This window comes from Phyllostomus discolor, chromosome 9 (genome assembly GCF_004126475.2).
Source record: "Phyllostomus discolor isolate MPI-MPIP mPhyDis1 chromosome 9, mPhyDis1.pri.v3, whole genome shotgun sequence".
Taxonomy (NCBI): domain Eukaryota; kingdom Metazoa; phylum Chordata; class Mammalia; order Chiroptera; family Phyllostomidae; genus Phyllostomus; species Phyllostomus discolor.
Window position 1 is genome coordinate 66112998 of NC_040911.2, and position 17157 is coordinate 66130154.

A 17157-nucleotide genomic window follows, 5' to 3' on the forward strand; every position below is an offset into this window, starting at 1 on the left:
TGTAATGCTAATACCAAAACCTGACAGAGCAACTATATGTCAGTAGCTGTCATGACTATAAAAGCAGAACTTCTATAACAAAACAAATCAAACCCAACATCCTATTAAAAGAAAAAAATATATCATGGCTAACTAGGGTTTACTTCAGGAGCAGCTTAAAATGGATATTTATTTACATTATGTTATATTAAACACTCCAGTAAATATTAGTAAATATTTACTAATATATTAGTATATTAAACACTCCAGTAAATATAAGTCAACGATAGTTGACCAAACACCCATGGCTGATTTAAAATAAAAAAAAAAAACCTTAGAAAACTAGAAATAAAACAAAACTTCCACAGCATAATAAAAGTAACTTGCTTAACCAACAGCCAATAGTAAAAAATGATTCAACTACAGCCTGAATTTTAAAATTCCCTACAATAACAAATTACTGGAAAATACAAGATATTGATTTGTATAATAAGTTGGTTTATAGTATTACTTATATAATTCAAAACTTAATAATAAAGCATACAAATAATAAAATTAAGAGATAATTAAAAATAAAAAATATTGCCCTGGCTGGCGTAGCTCAGTAGATTGAGCTTGGGCTGCAAATCAAAGTGTCGCAGGTTCAATTCCCAGTTAGGGTACATGCCTGGGTTGCAGGCCATGACCCCCAGCAACTGCACATTGATGTTTCTCTCTCTCTCTCTATCTCCCTCTCTTCTGTCTCTAAAAATAAATAAGTAAAAAAATCTTTAAAAAATATAAATAAATAAATAAATAAATAACATTTAAAAGAATGTAGAAAGAATGAAACAGTAGGAACAATAATGAATTAATGCCAGATTAACTTTCACAGACAAATGTAAAAAAGGGATAGGGAGGTAACTTTGGATCACATGAACAAACACACTATGAATGAGAATATTCCATGTTGTAAAATACTGGGTTTTTTTCCACAAATTATTTATAGATTTGTCAAAAGTCAGAGGCATTTGGGCAAAATTTGACAGAGACTCTAAAGTTCACCTTAAAGTATGCATGAGTTGATAGCAGAAAATAATTTTTTCCCTAAAGCAAAAGGAGTTTTACTCTATCAGATAATTAACAAGCTAATAAACTACAACAATTAATGGGTAAGTAGAACAAAACAGACATCACAAAAAACTGCTTCTATATATAAGAGAACAGGCATGTAATAAAGGTGGTACCAAAATTTGTGAGTGAAGAAAAGATTCTTAAGTAAACAATTTAACTGTTAAATTCGTTAATCTGTTTAAGTTAAATCTTCACCTTATGCTAAAATAAATTCCAACTGAATAAAGAGTTAAATTTCTTTAAAAATGAAACCATAAAATAGGAAAAGACATAAGGGATTGTATAGAATTAATATATGATCAAGATCTTGGATCTAAGAATAAAAGATTGAAAAGATACAAGGGAAAAGAAAAACAGTTTTGACTAGATAAAAATGAAAATCTGCTGTAAGCCAAATAAAAAAGGCAGAACTTCTGAACTAAAAAAAAATTACATATAGAATATAACTCTTACAACTAATTAATAAAATACTGTTATCCCATTTTTAAAAATGAAGAAATTTTTCTTGCAAGGAAAGAAATATAAATGACCAATAACCATTCTTTTAAAAAATCGACTTCATTACTAAAAAAAAAAAGGCAAACTAAAGCAATGGGATACCATCTCTCAGCAATCGAATGAATGTAAAATACGTAAAATAATCACAATTATTCAATTCTGGAAGAGAACAATGAATTAAGCCCTCTCAAACACTGTTGTTGAAATCTCTAATTTGTTCAGGTTCCTGGAAAGTCATACAACAGAACATATTAGTTTTTACATAGGCATGCACTCTGACACTGACAGCACTTCCAGGAATCCACCCTAAAGAAAATGCCAGAGACTTTCAAAGACTTCAATACAAGAACATTTGTCATAATAATAACATTGAAAATTCCTAATTATCACAAATGGAGGCCTGCATAAATAAATTAGGATATAATCAGAGGGTACAATGTAATAGTTAAGTGTATGGGTTCTGGAATCAAACAGCCTGAGTTCAAATCCTATTTGGCCCTGAAGAAATTTTGTGAGCTTGAGCAAGTTACTTCAACTCTTTGCATCTTATTTTTCTTTGACTATAAAATGGAAATGATACCGTTACCTATTCCATCAGATGTTGTGGGGATTAAAGGAATAAAACAGGTAAAGTGCTTAGAACAGTGCCTAAAGCAAGCTAAGTGTTCAGTAAATGTCACTTGCTATAATACTAAAAATATAACTTTAACATTATTATTATGCAGACATTAATTATTTTTTAAGTTTGATACCATGGAGAAATGTTTATCATAAGTTAAAAAGCAGAATCCACCAATTCTACACAATCTCTTCCAGAAAATAGAAGGGGATACTTCCTACCTCATTTTTGTGGGGCCAATAAAACCAGACAAGGACAGTACAAGAAAAGAAAACTATGGACAACACCCTGGGTAATCTCAGATGCAAAATTCCTCAACAAAAAATGATCAAGGCAAATCCAGTAAAACATCAAATGAAAAATAGACCATGGTCAACTGGGGCTTACCGAGGATATGCAAAGGCTGACTCAAGATGAAAATCAATATATGTTAACTATCTAAAGAAAAACCATGAGAGCATATCAATTGATGGAGGAAAAGCATCCAAAAAACTTCAATATCTATCTGATAAAAATTGTCAGCACGCTAGGACTAGATGTAAACTTCCTCAACTTGATAAAGGACATCTATGAAAATCCTACAGCAAATAGCATAATTAATGGTGAAGGCCTGAAGGCTTTCCCTATGAGATTAGAGACCACAAAAGGATGTCCACTCAAACTGAACATTGTACTAGAAACCTTAGCCAGTGCAATAAAAAAAAAAAAAAAAAAAAAAAAAAAAGACCCTGGATCTGATTGTTCATACCAGCTTTATTCATAACTACCAAAAAAAAGCTAAAAACAACAAAATGTTTTCCAATAGGTAAATGGGTAAATGTTATTGTCTATCTGCATAACAGATTACTATTTAGCCATAAAAAGTAATGAACTACCAATACATGCACCAACTTAGATAAACCTGAGAGGTATTACATTAAGAGACAGAAGCCAGTATCAAAATATTTCACACTGTAGGATTCCATTGTCTCAAAAACACAAAACTATAGTGGCTGAGAACAAGTCAGGGGTTAGGGATGAGGGAGGATGTAGGATTACAAAGAGATAATTTGACAGGTTTTTTTTTTTTTTTTTTGCAGGGAGAAAGGGTGATTTCAGTCCTGTATCCTGTCAGTCAATTTTACCGTATGTCAATTTTTTAAACTTTAAAAGCAGGATCCCAGACATTACATATAGTATGATATCAACTTTAAAATACATAAGGAAGGAAATATACGATGTAGGAAAACACTGAAACTGACCTGTCCTCATGCACAGGTTTATTCAAAGTAGGTGCAGTGAGTTTTCTTTCTGCACATACCCCAACACAAAGTATGAAATTCCACTCAGCAGTTTATTACTATCAGGTTCCCAAAGCTTGGGTTATTAAGAGCCTAGAAAACTGCTTTCCTTGGAAGTGATGTTCAGATCACAGAGTAGGACTGCAACACTAGGAATTAAAAAATTAAAATCTTGTAAATTTAAAGGCCCTAACAAGAAAAATTAATGGGCATTCATTTTTAAAATGACCAATCATTTTCATGCTTTGTGAAGTGACTACCCAGGTAGAAGGTAAGCAAACGATGTTAATTTTCTCTTAAGGCAAGCTAGGGGTATCCTAAAGCCAGTATCTATTAATAAACAAATGTCTTGTTTTCTACAAATAGTAGCTTACCCTGAAATTCCCTAATTTTCCCCATTTAGTGAGCACACTGCATGCCAAATAATTCCCAGCTAGATTCCAGCACTTCGGGAACATTTCAGAATTTAAAATAATTTCACCAACAGTTTGCATTAAATATATTTTTAACCTTAACTTTCTACTGTTTTTTTTTCTTAAGTGTTTACTAAGCAGAGAGTCAGAAAACCTTGGTTCTGACCCCAATTCAAATTCTCTTCCACATAAGCTTCCTCAAACATAGGATCAGATATTAAGATACAATGGTCTCCAGATCTCTTCCATCTCTAATACTCTAGAAGAAAGATTTTCAACCTTTTTCATCTGGTGACACACACAAACTAATTATTCAAATTCTGCAGCACACCAAAAATTACATTATATTTTTTGTCGATATCACAAAAATTAGGTATAATTTTGATTCACTCACACCAGATGGTTATAGTTGTGTTGGCTGTTGTCATTTTTCATTTGACAATCTAAGGGAAAAGAGGTCAGTGCTTCTAACTAAATAATCAGGTATTGCATGTTTTAAAAGTTCTTCCAGCACACCAGTGTGCCTCTTGTGACACACCAGTTGAAAATTGCTGCTCTAGCATGGTGAAAGTAGTATTGCAAGGAGCATGGCTAACTTGCTGAAATCAACAAGCAACTTGAATAAACTATTTTCACGGAGCATTCATTCAGAAATATTGTGCAAATGACAGTAAATAAATTATTCACGAGGGGAAACTGTTAACTAGCTATGCATGACCTTTGTCTCACATTTAGCTCAGGTTTTCATACCTGAGAGTGATAAAACCTCAATGACTGAGAAAGGTCTCCATGCCCCAATTTCCCTAATGTCGCCCAACCTACATGCATGTGTCTGCCACCAACTTATAAGCAGTCTTTTGTGTAGAGCAATATTATTGGTGGTGGAATTTTCATTAATTCTTAAAGCTATCATTTTGTAATGGGTGATAAGAGTTCCTTAATTAGACCATTCTTTTTGTACAAAAAGGTACATTGGGGTGTGTGTGATTATTAATGGGTAACACAAGTTATCCTTATGATGCTAGCTCTATCTAATATTTTGACTTGCCCTGGTTATGAGAACCCACATAAGTAAAAAAAATTATACAGAACTTAATGTATACACACATGCATGTCCATGAGTACAAATAAAACTGGGGAAATCTGAATAAATTAGTGGATTATATCAATGTCATTACCCTGGTTATAACATTATACTAGAGTTTTGAAAAATGTTACCATTGAAAGAAACTGGGGAAAACTTACAAGGTATCTATCTCTCTGTATCATTTCTTACAACTACATGTAAATCTACAACTAGCTCAAAAATATCAATTAAAAAGGAGAATATAGTGAAAACTCTGCTTTCCTCCTGCTCCTGACCATTAGCCCTCCCAGTAGGCAACAACTGTTACCACTTTCATGTACATGGAAGCTAAAAGAGACCCAGGAGAAAGGGTGACAGAAAGAGAAGAAAGAAGATCTGAATAGCTTGGGATGGTGCTGCAATGTATCAAAATAAATTGTTCAGCTTTCTCATAACCATGCTCTGGGGTGGGGATTTTGTCCTTGAGGAAACATCCTGAGTCTAGGAAAGGTCTTGAATCTAAGAGTGTTTCTGTTGTACAAATCCCCACCCCACTTGTTTCCTCTCCCACTGGATTCCTAGAAGTACCTCATCTTTTCCCTCAGGACAGAACACAAGGTGACCTTTATGTGGAAAATCTGACCATCCCCTGATAAAGAACTAAAACTAGAGAAGTGGAGGACTGCCCAATGGCATGTCCCAGTCAGCTCACCTTACAGAAACACAACCAAGAGGCCCTTCTTGCAGTTTCCAAATATCTTTCTAATGGCCTTGCTTAACATGAATACACACCAAGGATCCTTGACATTCAAAGAAAGCATTTCATGTGAAAATCAAAAGAAAGCAAGTAAACAGCAGCAACTTGGAGAAATAGACTCCATACAAAGAAAAGAAAACTTCAAAGACACTATTAAAGACAACAGCAACTTGGAGAACCAGACTCCATACAGAGAAAAGAAAGCTTCAAAGACACTGTTAATAACTTAGGGATATAAGAGATGATACTGTATCATTGAAGTAAAACAAGATGCTACTAAAAATAACTTCCAGAGGAAAACAGAGCTCTTGGAAATAAAATATATGACAGCAGAAATTAAAAGCTCAGTATGGGAATTAGATGATATAGTTAAGGAAATCTATAAAAATTAGAGCAAAAGGATGAGGAAACAACAGAAGAGAAAAAATAAGAAAATCAGATCAACCAAAGAAGTGAAATATCCAAATAACAGACAATCCAGAAAGGGAAGAAACAGAACTTAAGATGGAGAGACTCATAAAAGACAAATTCCCAGATCTGAAGGACATAAGCTTCCACATTAGAAGAACCAGGTAAGGGTTCATGAAAATGTATGAAAACAGAACAGCACCGGTTATAAACATAGTATGAGTGAACATTATGAACAAAGCAAAGAACACACATGCCCTTAGAAGGAAAAACAGATTTCACTAAAAGAAATTAAAAACTGGGACAGCATCAGACTTCTCAGAGGTGAGATAACCCTGGAAGCTAGAAGACAGCAGAACAGTGTCTAACTGTTGACTGAGCATGGAGGTAGAATGGATATATAGAATGGGTATAGTTTAAACCCACAACATCTCAAGCCTTTGTTTTGGTATTTCCACACCCTTGTCTTAGGTGGTAGCTGGAACACGTGATCCCCCAAAATGCATAGTACGAATGAAGAAATAAACCAAGAAAGACACATATGTGGGTTCCAGGAAACAGGGCTTTCAACACAGGAAAAGCTAGGAGAAAAAAAAAAGCACACAGGAGATGGATGAAGAAAAGCTCAGGATGACAACTGGGCAGCAGATTTAAAGAGCAATCTCTCCCAACTAGACCAGGCCAGAAGAATCTGGTAAAGATTTCTTTAAAAGGAGATATCCCGCCAGTAATCCAAATCAAAATTCCAAAAATGAGTATTTCACATTCTGGCTTAAAACTGGCCCTATTGACCTCTTGGTGTCAACTTGTGGCATCAAGTTACTCCTATTCACCCATGCCCCAGCTCACTCACTCTGTTCTTGCATCCAAATCCTACTCAAGAAAACTTCTTGTTATTTCCTGACCTGCACACACTCCAATTCCACAGCCCATGGCTTCACTACAGTGAAAGTGACTCCTGCTTAAGATCAAACAATGCAGAAGCACAAGGGGAAAAAGGGGGAGAAAAACACAAAGTTGCAAATGTGAAATTCCCCCAAACTAGGTCACAGACAGCTGACTTTATTTGTTCACCCTCTCCTAGAAATAAAATGATTGACAAGCACAAAATAATGGCTAGGTTTTATGATTTAAATAAACACCTTATATTGATTTGGACAGTCTCAAATATCTACATATTGCCATTTTAATCCTACCTCTGCCCTTTCTACACATCAATCTCATTCAAAGGCCAAGGGTTCATTTTGGGTTTTGTGCCTAAAACCTGATCATCTTATTGCAATCTCTCATGGTGTTTGAGTACCACCTTAAAGGACCTATCTGCAGTATATGACAGGAGCTGTCTCTCCTGCATCGTTGCCAGCACTTTATATTTTTATAAAAGTTTTCACTTTTACCAATCTGATGTTGCAAAGTGGCATTTCATCATGAAAACGTAGATTTCCCTTACTACTCTTAATGCTGAGTAATTTTTACTTGTGTCTATTGGCCATATGTAACTGCTTTTTTTTGTGAGTTGCCTGCCTGTATCTTTTGCCCATTTTTCTATAAGCTTGCCTTTTTTGTCCCCATTCATTACTAACCTAATTTTTTACTTTCCAGGTTTCAGGTTCACCTGATTACCTACACCTCTTCCACACCATGCTGTATTTCTCATTTGTATCTTGCAGAGTGTTTGAAAAATAGTTGTCCAGTGCCTTTCTTCCATTAAAGCCTGAGCGCCATGAGGACCATATGCTGGGTATCCATCTCTGACCCCGCTGCCCCCTTAGCCACTAGCAAAAGCCACAGGTGTTTATTGAATGAATGAACAAAGTTCACTGTTTTTTATATCAGTGAGGTTCAGGCAGAAATCCACTCAAGGTGGGCCCCTGAAAAGAGTTTCATAAAGGGAACATTTGAAAAGGTGGGGGCAGGGCTGGGAAAAGCACAGTTAGGAGGAGAATCACCACTCCCAGCCAAAAGAGAATGAGGATGGCAGGTGAACCCTATGAGAGGTCTCAAGCCATAGGAGAGAGTCTGAAAAGTCCCACCCGCATCTGAGAAGTTATGACTCAGTGATTAAAACTGCCTAGGTGGTGCCCATCACTACTTCATTCAGAAAACCTACTTCCACTTGAATCCTTAATACTTCAAACTCTAAATCCTACAGAGAATAACATCACATTTCAAACCACTGCAAACAATAAAAATCACTGCCAAACAAGTTCTACAGGAATTAAAGGCAGGAAAAGGCCAAAAAAACTAAAATTACCTTTCCAGCAGAATCACCCATTTGTGGCATGACTTCAAGGATGTTTTCTTAACTCCCCATACCTCAGTTTCCCCATTACAGAAATCTGTGTACCATTATTTCCCCCCCTCCAAAAAATTATTTTTCTCAAGGAAAAGAAATCTCCTTAAAGAAAAATATAGTTGCCAAAATCCAGTCTCATCAGCCAACTTCCACCAGGCCTTGGAATTTTCAGCAAATGGCTGATTTTTGCAATTCTTTTGGCTCTGCCAACACTTCAGGGTAAAAAAAAAATTCCCACAGGATTGGAGGCTTTCAAAAAGTGGAGGAAAACTCTGAGAAAAATCTGGGTTGATGAGCAGCTAAGAAAAGCCAGGAGGAAGGAGGCACATTTATATATATATATTTAGGCAGAAAATAGAAAAGGTTGAAAAGCAATGTTTCTAAAATACTGCTTCTATGAAAGCAACCTTCTGTTATTCCTTTTCTCTCCCATTGACTGAAAAAAGGTAGCGTGATTTCCATTTTCTTTTTATGTCCCCCTAAGCCCAAGCTAGGGAATACAATAGCATGCAGCTCTGATGAAGGTGGGCTTGGGTTCAAATCTTGCCACTTAATGAAGTGACACTGGGCAAGACACTCACCTTTCTGCAACTCAGTGTTAGCCCAAGAAAAATGAGTAACAACATTGAATTTGCTGGATTGGGAACAGAATTATAAATCATGAAAATAAGTACAGTATGTTCCAGCCAGTAGGCTGAACACACAGGAGTTAGTTTTATCACAGGTGCTGTAGTTTGAAAATCAACAGAACTTCTTTACTTAACAAATGGCTTCTGAGCAGCTACTATTGGCCGGGTGACAGAGGTGACAAAGGTGAGAGAAGTTCAGAGGGTCCCTGACCTTCTGAGCTTAGAATCTAGTGAAGAAGAAATGTAACACAAATCACAACCAAAGCAATACATAATTGCCAACTATGATAAAGGTATGAAGGAAAAATAGAGTCTAATTAGAGAGCAAAATGGGGTCCTAGTCTATTCAGGAACATCTTGGGCCAAGAAGCCAAGGATGAAGGATTTACTAGGTGCAGTGGTGACAGTGGACCACTCTGTGCTAGAGGTCTGAGGACAGAAGAAGTGTCACTTGAGAAGCAGAAGAAAGGTCAGAGTGTTGTATCGTGGAAAGGAGAAATAAAGCTGGAGAATCTGCAATACCTCCCTGTAAGCCACAGGAGGCATTGAAAAGCTGTGGTCATGGTCTGCCGAGAAGGGGACACCACAAAGCTAAAGATAGGCTCTCAGATCTGCAACTGACATTTGCAACAAAACTCCAAACAGCCTTCTTTTCACCTCTGGACCCCATCCTAGTTAGGTGAGTAGCAATTTTTCACGATTACAAAATATTCCAAAAACTACATACACACAAACATTCCAAGAGAAAAGGGCAGAAATACATTTATTATTCACCACTTACTACCTTGGGAAATATCTACAATTACTCCTAATTTATTATCCTTTTGAATACCTGATTTTCCAAAGACAGTCATACCAGTATCTCCCACTGCATGTGCTCTCCTAGCAATGTACCTTGACATGCTTCCACTGAGTAAATGATGGCATCTATTTCCTCGAACTTGGGCTGATACTCACTGCCTTGACCAACAGGAAAGTGATACCATGTGACTTCTGAGGCTAGGACATAGAAATGCCATGTAGTTCTACCTTATTCTTTTGGAACACAGATGCCATGCTCTGAGGAAGTTCAAACCAAGGCACATGGACAGGCCACATGTAGGTGTTCTGGTTGACATCAGCTGAAGGCCCAGCCAACAGCTGGCATCAACCCCAGACATGGGAGTGATGTTGTCACCAGATGACTTCAGATCCAGCTGTCAAATCACCTAGCCTTTTGATCTTTTCAGCTGAGGCCCCAGGCATAATGCATCAGAGAAAAGCCACCCCCGATCATGTTCTCTCAAAATTCCTGAGGCAAAGTATTCATGAGGAAAAAAATGAAATAACTATTTCATACCACTACATTTAGGGTAGTTTCTTATGCAGCATTAGTAACTAGAACAGAAGTATCTTAAAGTATGTGTGTGTAAAAGTATATATATATATATATATATATATATATATATATACACATACATATTTTATTCACCATTCACCTCTGTAGGAACCTTCTTCAGGTAACGGTTACTACTGAGTTAGAATTCCTGGGCTTTATCCACACTACTTCTGGAAAAAGATTAACATGTTCCTTACTTTAAACAATAATTAAATACGTTTAAAACAATCAAAACATGCAAAAGTAATCCATCTTGACTGAAGGAAGGAAGGAAGGAAGGAGAGAAATGAAATGTTTGTTAGCAAACCCGACAAGTTACTTCAATTGGCTTTGAAAACAGAGATCAAAAATGAGATCTTCATCGACAACAACTAAATAGGACACTCAGGACTCTTTCTCCACTGCTGAAGGCTCAAACATCTGCAGAGTGTTTATGGATTAAATAAGGCAATGCCTGTAAAGTGTACTTAGCACAATGACTGCCTTTAAGAGCCTACCAAATTCCAGTTACTAGTATTCCTTTGTTGTTGTGAGAATTAACATTTTTCTGGATTCCAATGTTAACCTTTTCAACCTGTTTTACAATGCTCTTGTTCCATTTCAGCAGAAAAAAATCTATACTGAGTTTGGTTAAAAGTCAAGAAAGGGATCTCAGATTCCATATGATTAGAGATAGTATACAACATTATGTAACATAGCCGCCATGCACTTCTATTTTGGTTTAGTAAAATAACTGTCCTTTTTATTTTTAAAAAGTTAATATGTGTTAGAAAAAAAGGTTCTGAGAAGTTACACTTAATCATTGCATGGCTTTCAAGGTGAATAAACAAAAATATTACCTTTGATCTTTATGAAGGTATTCTCTATGTTGTTATACAAATATTACAGAGCTGCACCCAGATGGTGGTATGAATACCAGGGAACAGAGGTGAGATCAAAGAGCCAGGTCAACTCTGGCTGGTTTCTTCCTCTATTCATTAATTGCTATATGACCTTAAGCAAACTGCTTAGCCTAAGTCCCAGCATCTTTAAAACAAGACTAAATTCCAAACATTTTATCCATACTGAAGGGATCCTTAAGTAGAGTAACCTGAAGTTTCCAGAGTAATAGTAATAATTCAAATACTTAAATATGCTGAATGACAACCTCCCAAGCAAAATAATCATTTGCAGATTCAAACATATTAATTAATATTTTTAAAATTATCTTTAAAAACCTGTACTTTGCTGTCAAACATTGCTGTTCATCATTTAATAAAATTATCACCATATAACAGAAGAAAATGTGATTTGACATAGAATAACTTGCATACCATTTGGGGGAAATAAATAGAGGTTGGATGGCATCCCCTTAACACTGTTGGCTTTTCACTGTAAGCTTCAGGTGCTGGGGTGAGGCTCTTTTTAAGCTGGACATTTATGAGAGGGAGTGGAAGGAGGGAAAGAGAATATGAATGGTAAGAAGAAAGAGAGATGAAAAGAAGGAATGGGGGAAAGGGCTGTGCTATGGAACTAAATCTGAGTCACTGGCACCTGAACAGAAATGTCACTGCTAAGGAAACCATTTCAAAATGGCATTCTAGTCACCAGGTTTCCAGTTTACAGAGTGTCTTGACACTTGCCCCTCTAGAACATTCCAGCTTTCTCGGGGCCCAGGCAGTCCCATGCCACTGATGGACTTAATTGTATGGGTCACTTTCTCCATCCAGAAAGATGTCTTTTCTATCCTGGAAAGTGGTGGGAACTGCATGACTCATAGAGTCCCAACATTCAAGAAAAAAGGGCAGCATGTAATTGACTTGGAATGGCCCTTTCCAAAGGTGGCATGAAGTACAGACTGGCTTTCAACTCACAGATTGAGACCGGGTTCATGAAAACTCTGTTAGTGAGAACTGGCAAGTCTGACTCTGCCTTTGGGGAGAGGTCCACTGCCCTCACCCAGCACAGTCCCCTGCTTCAAAAGACAATCAAGTTCCCAAAAGACAATCCCAGTTCACGTCAGACAATCTGGGATTCAGGGACAATGGGAATAGCCATGGAGTCTTAACAGCTTCACTGAAGACCAGAACAGACTCTCATATTACCATATATGATGAAGTCTGTCAGCAGGTCTGCTAAGACCTGAACCAAGACATACCATCTTGCTTTCCCCACAAAGCATGAGGCCAACCAATTTGGGGAAGATCCCTTAACTGATGAACTTTTAAAAATATTTACAATCACCATCGAAATACTTTTATGTTGCACTTTATAACACCTTGTATTAAAGCTATGTCTATCTTAATACCAAAGCACATATTTGTAACTGCTTTTTCTCACATTTATATGACTCTTTTCCCAGGAACCATGCCACTTGAACGGCTGAGATACAAAACCATTTTACAATAGTTATTCTTCCAAGTCTTTCCTCTGTTTTTTTAGACAGCTGCACCACAGGGTCCAAATTGTTTTTCAATGGACAACTGTTCTGAGCACATTTATCCACAAGAGCTATTTCAGCTCAAGGAAAGCCAAGGGCAAAGATATTACAAAAGTTTGTGGGAGAAAGTGGACCCACTGCAGGGCACCATGAAAGCAGACTGTAGAGTGAGGAGCAGTTCAGTTCAAACCATTTCTTCCAGAACTGCAAGTCCACAAAAAGGATCAGTTCTCTCGGTGACTGGTTAGTTTAAGAGAACAAGTCCATTCCTAAATCGTAGCCAGGTGGCCAGCACTTTTTTCCTATCGAAGTTTCCAGCATCTGTTCTGGAAAGGTGGGTATGGAGCTTTCTACCTGGTCCATCCCGTCTGTTCCAGATGGAGAACAGTTGGAAATTATCTGTTCAGTCAACCAGCCTCCTTCATGCCTTCAACCCAAAGAGTATACAGGTGGTTACCTGCACAGGTACAGAATCTTACCAGGTCAACTTTATTGGGAGACTTGCTTGGGGTGACGGTCCCCACCACCCCCAACATTAGTCCCTCCAAAAGACACAGGTAAGGATTCCTGGGGGCCAGCCTGGCACCCCAGGGTGCTAGCGACTTCTCTGTGAGCAGTCTTCGCCTTCAGGGACCCTCTGGCAGAGCCCCTCGAAGGGGCAGTGGGAGTCTTCGTGCCCAGCACCCCCACCTGCCCAGCCTGCTCGCCCCATGCCTAGCACAGGGACCCCCAGCTGCCAAAGCCCCAGAATCCACTCAGGGTAAGCAGTGAACACTCACCATTATGTTCTTGCATGCTCGACAGCGACCAGAGCAGCAGCGCCACCAAGGCCAGGAAGCAGAGCTGGCTTAGTAGAAGGTCTCTTCGGCGACTCCTGCGACGCTCTCGGTCCTCCTCCTCGGGCAACCGCATCCTAGGGAGGCAAGGCTGCGTCCCCGGAGGGCGGCGGCCGCTCCGGTCACGGGCGACAGTGGCGGGGACACAGACTGGAGGCAACCCTGCGCTCTGCAGTCGCACGTCCTCCCTGCGCTCCCGCCCTGCTGCTGCAGCCTCCTTTCCCCCTTCCTCGCCGCTGCCGGTCTTTTTCTGGTCTGTGTCCTCGTTGCTATCGCTCAGTCCCTCCTCTCCCTCCTCCTCCTCCTCCTCCTCCTCCTCCAAGGCCGGGGCCCGCGCCACCGCCTCCCGGCACTCGGGGTCCCTCTCCTCCTCTCGCGCCATGGCTCCCACGCTCGGCGTCGGGCACCGGAGCAGTGAGGGTGGCGTGGTGGCCTGGAGGCGGGGGCGGCGGCCTGGAGGCGGGGGCGGGGGCAGCGGAGAGGAGAAGGAGGAGCGGGGAAGGACAGGCGGGAGGAGGCCTTGCTTCTGGCCAGCTCCGCCGGCTGGCGAGGCCACCCGAGCTGGCTCTGGCCTCCCCTTCTGCAGGAGCGCTTCTCCGGGCTGCCCGCCTACTCCCTGGTTTGCGCGGGGAGCTGGGGCCGAGCGGGACCAGAGCGCGCGGGGAGCACTAAACGACGCGGGAGTACTGAGGCGCAACTCTCCGCACCCTGCAACGCACAGAGGCGAGGGCGGGGGGCAGTGCGGGGACGTAGCTCAGCGCCGGCCAGCACCACGTAGAGGGGGCGCGTGGGGAGGAGACTGGGCTGACAAGGAAGCCCCGTGCGCAAGCCTTTAATCGTTTTTGTGTCAAGGGAAAGAGGATAGCGAAGAAGGTCCCCTCTCACGAAACGCAAGCCGTGGAAAAACCGGTGTGACCAGGAATGTATTCACCGGAAACTTTCGAAGAAATCCAGGGTTTCTTCAGCCACCTACCTTCTACCCAGAAAGGGGACACCCAGCCATCTGCTTCACCTCCTCCTGTAGGCCTCCTGGGTTTCCCTTCGCCCCCTTGTGGAGATCCCCTTGCGCTCCCATCTCCAGACCTGGATCAGGACTTCCCAGAGGCTCTTGGCCTACTGGGGGTGTCCTGGCTCCCCCCTCTGGCCCTGGCGCGCACTTCACTCTTTGATCATGCTGGACGAAGCCCAATGCTGTGGTTGAAGGAAGTGGGGCAGCTGGCACTGTCCCTGGGTGAAGTTGCCCGGGGTTTCTTGCCAACCTTTGGAGGAGGTTCCTGAGCGTCAGGGATCATCAGCTGGCTCGTACCTCTGAGGTCGGGCCCCTATTACCCCCATTCCCTTGCCTTCAGTGTGTTGACTGCCTTAGAGTCTGGCTTCATCCACAGCCCTATGGAAACTGTGCATTTAGACAAGATGCCTAGTGTCAATCATACCCACCCTCCCTCCTCAGGCTTCCTGGCTTCCTCCTAGTGCCTCCCTAGGGCTGCTGGCTAGGATGGCTGATGAATACAGCCCTGAGAAGGAGATGCATTTGTGGTGAGACTGAAACCAAAAGGTCTTGTTCATAAAAGGATCATTTGGAAACCAGGTGTCTGAGTGACTGTTTCCATGGCGTTTGATCATATCAGGAAATCTAGCTGCAGATGTCTAAGGAGGTGAGATGGAAGGAGGGGGCCTCTGAATAGGTGTCTCCACTCCTTGGTCTGGGAGCACCCACAGTGTCCAAGTGCATCCCTACCTTTGGGTGATCTCCTAGCCCACAGCCTCCCAGATAACCAAGAACATCTCAGGATAGGTGGCTTGCTTTCCACAGAGGCACCATTTCACCCAACAAGGCTGGAAGACTTTTGCTTCCTGGCCATATTATTTATTTACTCTTGTTCTCTGCTTGGCATCTTACCAGACACACAGAGCCCCTTCTCTATCTACAACACCCTTCCCTACAATGTGGTTGTTCCTTTGCTTTGATTACTAGGTGCAAAGGAGGATTTTTAAATAGATAAGTTCATCCAGGCTAGATTGTGCTTAGGAAATTCTCCATTCGGAGACATGTAAATAAAAGTTTAGGAGTTCAACATACTCTTTCATTCAACTAACCAGGAAATACACTCAAATCAGTTAGTGTACATAGGGAAAATAAAAGTGAGAGAGAGAATCTGTAACTAATTGGGTTAGAGAATGAACACTACTAACTCAGGGGAAAATTGCCAGAGGCAAAAGGAGTTTTGTAATCTAGTTATGGGAGAATTGTTCGGAAGGAAGCAAGAAGGGGAAGGGGAAGAAAGCAAGAATTGACAGTTCCTTGGAAATTCTCTCAGCACCTGCAGTGAATAAAAAAAAAGAAAAGGAGCAAGAGGGGAGGGAAAGAAGAGTAGAGAGAGAAAGAAGCTGCGCCTTGGCACATGGCGCATATTTTTAGTTAATATTCATTTTGACAGATTTCAAAGTGAAGGAGTATGTTGAAGTATAACAGAGACAAAGACTCCAGAGGAACCAATCACTACCCAAGGAAGAAAACTGGGGGATTCTGGTCCATAGTCTGACAGCAGCATGGCCTGGTGGGTTCCTGGCCCCATACTGTGATAGCTCCTCTGGGAGCCAGTGGTTCAGGAAAGGGCCTTCTCTGACCAAAAATTCCTCTTCTCCTCTCCTTCCAACAGGTACCCTTGGTAGGAAGCAGGCTCTCAAATCCTCTGTTAGCACTGGGCAAGGGAGACAGACCCCAGGGGGCTCCTTTTCCAAGGAAAACACTTATTTGTGTCCTATCTCTCCCAGGAAGCTCCCCCAGGAAACTGTTTCATTAGAAACAGGACCTTCAATAACTAATGTGCTATTTATCTGCACCATTAGGATCATCATAAACACTAAGATAGCTTTTGCCTTTTATTTTTTTTATCTGTTTGATCTCATATTCTGTGCAGAGAGTTAGGGAGAAAATTCCAGACCCTAATGCATGAATCTGAGAATTGACTTGCTTAGAAAGAGAGATACCATCCCAAGATGTGCTCAGACCTTCACCCTTCCAGAAATAAGACAGCCATAGTTACATAGCACCTCCTCACCCTCAGCTGGGTGCTGGGTGTCACCACTCATGCTCGCTGTTTTTACCTCCCATAAACATTTCAGTTTCAGGTCTGTGCAAAGACTTTGGGCCTGACGTGCAGTTATAGAAGTGGTTCATCTTTCTCATAGATCTGCCTTTATAACAGAGAATAATAACCCTTACATGACCACAGTCAATGACGCTCAGCTCAGGCCAGCTCCTAACTAGCTGTGAGTGGGGCTTTATCTGTGCTTGGACAATCAGCATCTTCTGGGCCCTCCTGCATAATTTCCAGGTCTCCTGCCTCCTCTCACCTACAATGTCCAGACCTGAGAGAGTGGTTTCCACAGCAAATCCAGGTTGTGTCTTCATAACACCAAACAATATCAATTGTGTCAAATAAACCACCGATTGAAAAGGGAG

The 17157-nt window shown here is 40.6% G+C and overlaps 1 protein-coding gene across 1 annotated transcript in view; it reads right to left on the bottom strand.

Annotated features, from left to right (window-relative positions):
• SLC24A3 (solute carrier family 24 member 3) overlaps positions 1–14107 on the bottom strand; it is a 563591-nt gene extending 549484 nt beyond the window's left edge. The window contains 1 exon segment of the mRNA XM_028523857.2: positions 13635–14107. Within this exon segment, the coding sequence (XP_028379658.2) occupies positions 13635–14073 (439 nt within the window). The 5' untranslated portion in view covers positions 14074–14107.
• Between the last annotated feature and the right edge of the window lie 3050 nt (positions 14108–17157).